The 10,574-nt window shown below is 34.5% G+C and overlaps 3 protein-coding genes across 5 annotated transcripts; all 3 read right to left on the bottom strand.

Annotated features, from left to right (window-relative positions):
• Positions 1 to 876: 876 nt before the first annotated feature.
• Positions 877 to 1,596, bottom strand: LOC111294175 (histone H2B.9). Its single transcript, XM_022887379.2, has one exon. It carries the CDS (start codon positions 1,445 to 1,447, stop codon positions 1,040 to 1,042), a length of 408 nt encoding a protein of 135 aa, XP_022743114.1. The 5' UTR covers positions 1,448 to 1,596; the 3' UTR covers positions 877 to 1,039.
• Positions 1,597 to 2,238: 642 nt separating this feature from the next.
• Positions 2,239 to 4,411, bottom strand: LOC111294174 (uncharacterized). Of its 2 annotated transcripts, none has more exons than XM_022887376.2 (2): positions 3,648 to 4,411; positions 2,239 to 2,578 (listed from the first exon to the last, which is right to left on the bottom strand). In XM_022887376.2, exon 1 carries the CDS (start codon positions 4,259 to 4,261, stop codon positions 3,650 to 3,652), a length of 612 nt encoding a protein of 203 aa, XP_022743111.2. In that variant the 5' UTR covers positions 4,262 to 4,411; the 3' UTR covers positions 2,239 to 2,578; positions 3,648 to 3,649. The 2 variants fall into 2 exon arrangements, with proteins under 2 accessions (XP_022743111.2, XP_089600237.1); XM_089744111.1 differs by having other exon boundaries at positions 3,660 to 4,411.
• Positions 4,412 to 5,392: 981 nt separating this feature from the next.
• On the bottom strand, positions 5,393 to 8,759 carry LOC111294275 (soluble inorganic pyrophosphatase 4). 2 transcript variants are annotated; one of them, XM_089744110.1, is made up of 9 exons: positions 8,575 to 8,759; positions 7,490 to 7,685; positions 7,363 to 7,391; positions 6,977 to 7,042; positions 6,784 to 6,891; positions 6,483 to 6,548; positions 6,272 to 6,392; positions 6,048 to 6,129; positions 5,393 to 5,744 (listed from the first exon to the last, which is right to left on the bottom strand). In XM_089744110.1, exons 2-9 carry the CDS (start codon positions 7,623 to 7,625, stop codon positions 5,702 to 5,704), a joined length of 651 nt encoding a protein of 216 aa, XP_089600236.1. In that variant the 5' UTR covers positions 7,626 to 7,685; positions 8,575 to 8,759; the 3' UTR covers positions 5,393 to 5,701. The 2 variants fall into 2 exon arrangements, with proteins under 2 accessions (XP_089600236.1, XP_022743268.1); XM_022887533.2 differs by having other exon boundaries at positions 7,490 to 7,627.
• Between the last annotated feature and the right edge of the window lie 1,815 nt (positions 8,760 to 10,574).

Here is a 10,574-nt window from a genome sequence, read left to right as displayed (position 1 = left end):
AAATTTATTTAATATAAAAAATTTTAATTAAAGTTATAATATATTTTTTTAATTATAACTATAATAATAATTATTATTTTTTAAAAATTTTATTGAAATTAATTTAATCACGTATCCAAATACAACCTAAGTCATCATCCAAGGCTACAAAGTCTCCAAAGAAGTCACACAAGAAGGCCTAGTCTAGTCTTTGCTTCTTATTTATCTTGTGTAAGTAGCTTCATTTGTGTATTCTGGTTGTAGAAAAATGTTGATGTCAGGTAGGAATCTATGGCCATTCTATTAATTCTCTGTTGTTCAACTCTCAGTTTGCTTCCCGTTCACTTCATGTCTTGACCTGAACTCACCTCAGAGAAATTCTGGATACGTTTTCCCTCCTCTTAAATTCTTGGTTGGAAAAGTAACATTTATTCCTACGACTTGAACCTTCAACCACCCCATAACTGTCTTTCCACCTCAATTGTTTGTTCAACAATCTACCTCTCTTCCCCTACGTTCTTGGACGTTCTTTGGAATTGGAATCCATCACAAACCGTTGAGACAAGTCCAACGAAACATCAAAATCACGAGTCGGAAAAAAAAAAAATCTTATGACGTAATATTCACTCTTGTCTATGAATTTATTAAATCTAACAATTAGTATCATAACTAATATTAACATAAAAATATAAAATATTTTTTAAGTTTTATTAAGTATATATAATTATTATTAAAATTTTTAATTATATAATATTTTTTATTTATATCATATTTATATCATCACGTCGTTTTATATTCTATATTATCATCCTCCATCTCAATCCAACTCTTCATTTCCCATTTTATCGCCCAAACCAACGATTATAGCAAAAAATAGATAAATATTTAAACTCATAATTACTAAATCCAAAAATATTGTATTAAAAAAAGTTGAACCCATTTCCATTTTTCTATCCATTACAGCTAGAACGTTAAAGCATTATTTTTTAAAAAATAAAATAAAATAAAATCAGAAACTGAATTCACCAATTGGATTCCGATCTGAACCAAACCAACAAATCTAAGAACTGGTAAACTTGGTAACCGCCTTGGTTCCTTCAGAGACAGCGTGTTTGGCCAATTCACCAGGCAAGACCAATCTAACCGCCGTCTGGATCTCCCTCGACGTAATCGTCGGCTTCTTATTGTATCTAGCCAATCTCGAAGCCTCCTGAGCCAGTTTCTCAAAGATATCGTTGATGAAACTGTTCATAATCCCCATGGCTTTGCTTGAGATCCCAATATCAGGATGAACCTGTTTCAATACCTTGAAAATGTAAATCTTGTACGTCTCTGTGCTTTTCTTAATCTTCTTCTTTTTCTTTTCTCCGCCCTCTTTTGAGATCTTTTTCTCCGCCTTTGGCCTTTTCTCTGCCGGTGTTGCTGGGGCTTTCTCCGCCACCGGCTTTTTCTCGGCCTTTGGTGCCATTGATTATGAAGATGGGACGAAAAATTGTAGCTTTCAAGAGACGGTGAACCCAATGAGAAAGAATCGGGCAAGAGTTATTTGAGGGAGTTCGGTTGAAGAATGAGAGGCGAGATAGGATTCATTATATACAGAGGTGAGATGGAATTTGATTGGTTGATTGAGTTTCACGCGGATCGATGATGTGGCCTTGTTTGAGTCGACTCGATCTGAGGCGCTGTGCAGGGAGAGACGTGGACGGTTGAGATAATGTTATTAATCGAGGAAACCGGAAAATGACTGGGCTTTGCATTTGGAATCTGTTCTAAATCTGCAATTTGTCAATCTCCATGGCCCAATGCCCAATACAAAGCATTGAAATTGGGCCAGTATGCTTTGTCTTCAAAAGTCAAAACCAGAGAATAAATAAATTTATTGTCGAACCAAATACTTTGATATTTAATTCATGTATCTTTTATTTATGGTCCGTCGATTAATAAGAACAACCCCCCCAACCCAAAAAAAAATCAACTGAAAATTATAACGATGTAAAATTTATTCATTGGCTATGATTATAACCTAGGCAATGGCTGATGAGATTGCTATAAACCCAGAGGATTAGGCTTCTCGCGTAAAGGAATGGTAATCAAATGATCACACATTCTAAAACTGAAGAACTTCATGGTATAAACGACAAAATCTAATGACAATCAAAGATACCACAAAAATCAACATAGGAATGGTCAAGAGGGGGGAGGGGAGAAAGCGAGATAACATTGGTTATAGCCAATTCAAAAAAAAACTTCAAGCACCAGTAGGACACCAAAATGAGACCATGTTATTGCCAAACATCATACAAATGAACAAACTCTAATTAGCAGACTGATGCATATAGATATTCAACTCATAAACGAAAAAAAACCTGTTTCAACAAAATGAGGTCTTGTTATACAAAGAAAACAGCTTCTATTGGTATCCGAATTCCATATTTCATATGCTAAAACCATAGAAGAAACCAGATGAAACCTTTGCCCGCTCAGTAGCATGCATCATGGTATCAACCAAAAGCTTCAAGCATTAACTGAATGAGGCATTGATTGATAGCCTTCTCCTTTTGAAACCCAAAAAGCATGAAGTAAACTTCTGATCTAGATCCTGTTTCAAAAGGGGAAAAAATGAATGATTGAACATTTATTCATTGGAAAGCTCATAGAAATAATACAACCAAGCACTCAAATGTAAGTTAAAAAATGAAGTCAAGACTAAATAACTCAAGACATTCGATTCCTGTAAAATTGTTTTATTTTCCTTATGTGTCATTTTGTGATACTTGTCTCCAATATCTAATCATCAATATTGTTTGAGGTTATAAATGTACTACAAATACAGACGGAGTTTTAAACCCAACTAAAATCCAATAAGTTGTTCTCAAACATCAAACAGACTTTCCATTCCATTTCTTAACATCCAAAAATACTGGCTTCTTTCCTTACATCTCTTGTATCTAATACAGATGATGGTTCACCAAAAATTAAAATAAGAAATCAGACAATAATTATGCTCTCGGTAGCTCAAGCTAATTCATTTTTCTGCTGAATGATGACAAACAACAAAATAAATGTTCCAATTGTTTTCTAATCATGTGAGATGACTGCTATTATTGCATATCAGACACACCTCCGTTGTGAATACGAGCATGAAAAAGGTTCAATTACCATTGCAAGTGATTCATATCATTCCATAACTGCCAACATACCACTCACTGCTGCCAGCAGCAATACCACTGCCAGCAATTTGTTATGATTACATGTATTACAAAACTAATACTTGACCAAAAGCCATATATAAGACCCTGCATCTAACATCAGTGTGTGTATATATATATATATATATATTTGGTACATAATCTAACAGCGGTATTTGACATGATTGCAATCACTATATCTTCACGTTTCCAAATCAGTTTCAATTAAACACTATCATTTTCTTTTTCTACAAAAGACTTACAAACCAAGTACACACTTTAACAAAACAATAAGATTGGATGAGAGAGTTGGTTAAAACTTGCTTTTCACATGCACAAGAAGGAAAAACCAGAAGCTAAAGAACGAAATATTTCCAATTTCACAGTTAAATTTCGAACCCCAAAAAAACAGACTTCAAAACATCAAAAATAGCATCAAATTTGAGTACAAATGCGAAGATAAATGAAAGGGTATTTTACATTTATATAAACCTTGGAGAACCGGCATTAATATTCCTGTGAAGAATCCGACCCCCACCCGAATCAGCAGCTCCATCAATCAACTCCCTCAATCCCAAATTCGCAACCTTCTCGTCCTCCTCCTCATCTTCCTCCACCTCCTTCTCTTTCTCTTCCTTAACACGTGCAACAAGCGGCTTCCCCTGCAATCTCTCAAAGTAATTGCCGTAAATGTATTCAGGCGTAAATCCATTCTCTTCATCAAACAACATTATATGCCCATGCCACTCCCAAACCCGATAATCCGATCCCTTTTCTTCTTGAAAAGTGACGCAAATATGGTGGTCGTTGATGGTAACGGCTTGACCAGAGTTGGGTTTTAAAGGGTCGGTTTTTCCTGAAAGGATGATCCGGATAATTTCTTTTTCGAGCTTGGATTCCTCTTTGGCGAGTTGGGCTTTGTTGGTATCGTCGGAGTCGGAATCAGACAAATTGGCGGCGTCGACGAGGAGGTCTTCGAGGGATTGGGTGAGAAAGGGGCTGTTGTTGTTGTTGTTTGGACAGATTTGGAGTCTTCTCATCAGGGTTTGGAGTAGGAGGCTGTCGAAGTTGGTTGTGTTGGTGACGGAGCTCATCGTGTTTTCTTTTGTCTTTTGACCGTGAAAAGAGTGGCTTAGGGTTTTAGGGAAAGAGAGAGGGTTTTGGGTTTTGTGAGGCTAATCTGAGAGGAGAGGGCGTTTCTGCAGATTTTTTAGGAATTGGTATGATTCCTAATTATGGAGGTAAAGTGGGCATACGTGGTTGGTAACTAGGATGTTAATGCGCGTGTGGTTCGGCAGAGGATTTTTATCTTTATTTTTAGATTTTTATATTATATATGTTTTTATCTTTATGCGAATAGAATATTTTAAATTTATTCTTATCTTTACTTTTATAAAAATTTAATGGATATAAGTAATTTTTATATTTATAAATTTTTTCAAAAATAAAAATAAAAATTTATCTTTTTAAATTTTATTTTATATATTTAAATAAGTTTTTTATAAATATATATTAATATATATTTTTAATAAAATTTATTAATTCTAATTAACTTAAAATAATAATTTATATTATTTAATAAAAAATTTATTTATTAAATATATAAAATTATATATGTAAATACAAGATGAATTTTATATTATACATTTTTATTTCGTATCTAATAAAAATTTAAAATTATAAATATTATTATTCTTATAATATAATACTCTCTTTTTTAATTTGAATAAAAAATTTAAAATTTTTATTCAATATAAATAAAATTGATATATTTGAGGGTGTTAAGAAAATATTGTAGTTTTAAAATTTTTGCTCACGGGGAATAAACTTTTTTAAAAATTTAATTTCGTTGTTTCATTTAATTATTTTTAAAAATTAATTTTTAATAGATCATTAGAACCTATTGCAACTCCTTGCCATGAACTCGATCATAACCATGCCGCCCAAGAGTTCAGCTCTGGCTTTTACACATCAAATCTACATATCCCGTCCCAGCAAATTCAAAATGTTCCAACTTCTGACTTCCACCAGAACTGTCTGCTCTGAGCAATGGTCAAGCTAGGCTACCACACTGGTGGCATTCGATACAAAAACAGCATGGTTCGCATTTGTTTATCGACAACCATAGCAAGTGAAAAATAAAGAAAACATGGACTGAATGAAAGGGTTGCAGAACTAGAAAGATATCCATCATAGCGGGCAATTCTGTTTAAGCAAATAACAAATAACAAATAACAATAAAACAATTCACAAAACTGTAAACTATGGTACATCAAACAGGTATTATTATACAACAAAAAAAAAAACAAAATCGAGGCAACAAAGGAAAAATTTTATAGCCATCATCATTACAGTGAGATTTATGCAAAATTATCGCCATCATCATTGCATAATTGTCATAATTAATAAACACCAAATAACCATTTCACCTAGAAAATGTACTATGAGGGATAAGCACACATTTACTTTGTTGCAAAACCACTGCGTGCAGGGTGCAGTCGGCATGCATATATGGATGGAGATGCGATGAACAACTACCGCCTCAAACTTTCCACAATGTAGTCCGCATAGAGATTCCTTCAAAACAGAATGTTGAAATGAAATTAAAACTCTATTTTGAAACTGATTTAGGGAGTATAAATGCAAATGGACCACAAGCAAAAGTTTAAAACAAGAGAATCACATGCGCCAAACAAGGGACCTGGACACTGGACAGCATGTAGATGCGTATAATAATCTTCGTTCAAACAAGGGAAATGCATTTATAGATGCATGACCATGCCAACCATAAGTAGTATGAGAAAAGAAAGTCTGATTTAAGCAGCATGTACTTCTCTTGCCAGAGGCACAGGGAATTAGAGACGGGGAACTATCACTTACATGGAATGCTGGATTGCCTCATAAGCAGTAGAGGCTGGCAGAAAGTCATTAACAGCAACTTCCTTGTTCTCATTCTTTTTGTCTGAAGTATTTATTAAGGAAAAAGAAAGTTAACATGCTTCACAGAAAGGAGCAGTTTAAAATAGATATCCTTCCTAGTATCAGGAAATAGAAAGTTAACATGCAGCAACTGTTTTGCTACTAAGAATAATTAGCAAGGATACAGTCTTCAAAGAAGCGGCGAATCTCAGCCAAACGGTGGGGTGGAAGTTCCTTGATATCATTGTAGTGACGATACTCTGGATCGTCAGCACAGACAGCAATAATCTTGTCATCTTTCTCACCCTGCATTCACAAAATTGAGCGGTTTCTCTTATTCGCTTTTAAACATATATCCAAGAGTCAGGAGTATTTTAATCAGTGGCTAATGTCTACCTGATCAATCATAGGCATCAGACCTAGCGCTTTAGCCCGAAGAAAGCATCCTGGGAGAACTGGTTCCTGTATGTATGTCAATGGTAACATAAGTATTGCCTTAAAAGTAATGATTACGGCATTGGCAGGTGTACGGCCAACATAATTATTTTACCCAATGATTCACTTTTATGGGCCATGTCAATCACAGTGCCCTGGACAAACCAAAGCGATACAAGAGAGAGTTTCAAAGCATGAAATATTTTATGCAACTGCACATTAAACTCTGATATTTTCAATAACATGGGATCAAACAGCGTGCCTGCATAATAATTAGGACATCCATGGGATCATTGTCTTCACAAAGAGTACGAGGGATGAAACCATAGTTGTGAGGATACACTACTGATGAGTAAAGCACACGATCAACCTGCAAATTTATGCACCTTTCATCAGCGAACGATTAGCAGTATATAAGGTGTTGCAAGTACATTTGGGTAGTAAATAGCAATTACCTTGATCAGACCAGTTTTCTTGTCAAGTTCATATTTCACCTTGCTCCCTTTCCCAATTTCAATCACCTACAAATATATATTAACCAGATCATCATTTAACAATAATCAAGTAAGAACTCTCAAGTACTTTACTATCTTTCAACTTTTTAAGGGAATTGCATAAATGTTAATTCTTAATTCGTTTTCTCAAATCAATATCGATCACAATAACTGAGAAATATGACCATTTGAAAATATCTAAAAGGCCAAATGTATATAAGAAATGTGTTAGACAATCAAATGAGTATATTTTGTAGGAATTTATGAAGCATTTCATCTCATGCCAGACATGCTATTCAAAATGTAATGCTAATAATTGGGAAGAAGGTAACGTTTAGTATACTTACGCAGTTGAAAACCACTGGAGCTCCAGGTCCTATAACAGAAATTTTAAATAGTAAAAAAGTAGAAAGTTATTAGATTATGGGAACAACCCAAAAGAAACTATACACAGCATAAGCTGACATTGCATACCGATCTCAAGATCATGCCACGGGTGAGCAGCAACGGACCTCCTGGCCATTGATGAAAGAATCCTTTCATTCAAAGGAGGATGTGAAAAGAAGTAAGAGTCAGAGGACTTGGTTGGAGTCTCAATTGGAGGAGCCATCACTGTAAGTTACAAAAAATTGAATCAATAACTACTTCACAAGCAGTTGAATCAAATTTACTGCAATAAAAGTTCCATAAAAAATTCCCAAGTTAGAAGCAATAAGAATAAACAATGATCGTAAAAATTTCATTGTATCGGTTACAAATTTTAATTTCCCTTTCTTTTATCGAGCATGTTGCTTAACCAATCAAATGCTTGTAAAATCAAGCAACCAAAAGAAAACCCTCACCACAAATAGGCTAAAAGTCGTTTCACTTTCACAAAACTTATCATGATTTGCATTCTATACGGAGTTTTTCTGCTTGGAATTAGCAGAAGAGTTTCATCCTATGTAACATAAACAAACAGTTGAAGGTAAAACTCTCAACAATATAAAAGAAAATGAAAAAAAAAAAAAAAGAAAACAACTGAAAAACTCAGCTTATTAGAAATTTTCTTACTCTCTGTTTGGTAGAGCAAGCAGAGAATTGATTTTTTTAAAAACCAAAATGATTTCCTATCAAAGTCCCTCGCACAGCTATTCCAGAGTCGATTTTTTATAAAAATATTTTGAACGAAACAAAATTTATGAGTATAGCTTAGCAAACACAGATCTACAAAACTATTACCACTTAAATCAACAGAAAATACTAAAAGGAGAAAATAAAGAACCAAAACCACCAAAAATGATAAAAATTTATTTGAGCTCAAGATCAATGCCAGATGATTTTCACCAACAAAACAAGTGAAAAAAAAAGAAAGGCAAAAAAAAAAAACAACTAAACTCGGACAAATTTAAGGCAAAAAACCCAAAAAATAAGGAAAAACGTATCAAGGATTCCATACAACAGCTTATATACAAACTACAACAAGCAGAAGTAATCAGATCCAAAAACAGAACAGAAACAGAGCAGAAAAAACGAAAAAATCAAAGATCTAAACGTTGAGAAAGGGATTTAAAACGCACCTGCAACGGTTTCCAGTTCTTACAAAACGAAGCTTTCAGAGAAGCTAAAGGAAAAAACGCACAGATCTCAAAAACAAAGAGAAAAAAAAAGAGAATATGTAAAAGAGAGAAGGAGAAGAGTAACGAGCAGAAATAATAAAATCGTGTACGACGCTTAAGTCGAGAGGAAACAAAGAAAGCTGTACGCGTTCCCGCTCACTTTCCTCGTCACCATTTAAAGGCCACCCGCGACGCCGAAGAAAGAAAAAATTAAGTGTAAATTAAATTAAATATATTTTTATTTAGAAAAAGGAACAAAAGAAAATTCCTTACGTTTCAATGCGGGTGAGAAATAAAAATGGGAATCGCGGGTATTCTGTTGAAGCGAATCAATCGTGGTTCCTCGTTGTAATATCGGAGACTACGCGTCGTCTGATGATTGGTGGTTGAGGGAGATGGAGGATGGGACCCACTGGGGGCATAGATGGAGCTCCAGACGGTCGTGGGGTGCTGTTTGGGATTTGGGCCCTCGCTCGCCTATGATGGAGGGTGAGGTGTCCGTGTTACGGCTTCCTTTATTCTCCAAAATGGTTGGGTTTGCTGTTTGAATATGATAAAATACTACTATAAATGTAGCGTGTGGTGGCCACCTGTCCTCTGTTGTGGGACCATTTTTACTGCAATCACAATTTTAATTTTAATTTTTTAAGTTAGCAAAAAAGACAAATTTAACATTCATTACATCTAACAATTTAATAAACACCTTATATCAATTTAACATTATAAAATTTAAAAAATATAATTTATTATTCAAGTAATTATTAATTCAAGTAATCATATCCACACATTAAATATTAAAATATTTTTTTATTTTATTCATATTTTTGTGAGGTGGAAAAGGTGACTTGGAGCAAGCAAAGCAAGCCTCAATGAATGAAGAACGTGAAGAAAGTTTCAATCTTATCGTGCTAATAAGTGTTGGAGCATTGTAGGAAGGCTCGTCCCTTAATCAAAGGCTGGCTAGCGCATGTGGGTCGACTTCCCTTAAGAACCAGTCCTCTCACATTCTATACAGTATCGGCTGGATGTACACCATTCCAAAACAAAAAAAAAAAGTTGAGCTGACTTCTGTTACTTATCTTTATTGACGTAGGCAACGGACAATGGTCGAATCAGTTGATGCTAAACAAAAGAAAAATGTGACCATGTCAATTAGTGGGAGTCTTTCATTCTTCAAGCCCACCAACCAATTCGGCTGTGATTTCTTCAATTCCTCATTTTTTGAGTTTTTTTTTTTTTTTCTAACTTAACCTGCATTTGTCTTATGTTCCCATTGGGACCAAACTTGTGCTTTTGTTAACCCAAATATTATATTAAATATTTTACTTTTGTGACGTTAACCCAAAGAATAATAAAAGAGTAAAAGTATCAAATAAATATATGGTTACAATTTTTCCAAATAATAAAATTTGAAACTTTAAATTCACTTGATTGAGCAACGCCTGGAACTTTATCAGTGGCGGTCTTTTTCAAAGATAAAGCAAGTAGAAAGTTTATTCTCAGTGGCTGACGGACCGCCCTGTTTAGTCTTTACCAGGTATCACCTGGATTCGGTCACCATTTTCAGCTGAACTTTCAATATTTGAAGCTTCAATTCCTTCCTTTCATTGAAGTAGCTAGCTTTCCAATTTGTCAACTTTGGGTAGCGTTCATTCCCCTTTTGGGAATGAGCACAAATGCCTTACGGTATTTATCCAAAGAATTTGGAAGCTCATTCGCGGAGCACAGAAATTTTTAGGATTTAATTTGAAGTTTTATTTTTTGGAGCACTATAATTTACTTTCAGGCTCTACATTTAACCCTCAGATTCCATTCTTCCCCAGCTGGCGAGTTCACCCCCTTTGCATTTTGTCATCTATATAGAGTGCGTAAGATCCTTTATTTGAAAATGAACACATGCTTTCGACTTTGCTGCAGCCCAAACTTGACCAGATTCACGTAAACACGTGCTTAGAAAGTCT

The sequence above is a fragment of the Durio zibethinus genome, chromosome 14 (assembly GCF_047325235.1).
Source record: "Durio zibethinus cultivar Kanyao isolate XHJ-2024 chromosome 14, ASM4732523v1, whole genome shotgun sequence".
NCBI lineage: Eukaryota > Viridiplantae > Streptophyta > Magnoliopsida > Malvales > Malvaceae > Durio > Durio zibethinus.
This window is presented reverse-complemented; position numbering and strand designations above follow the sequence as displayed.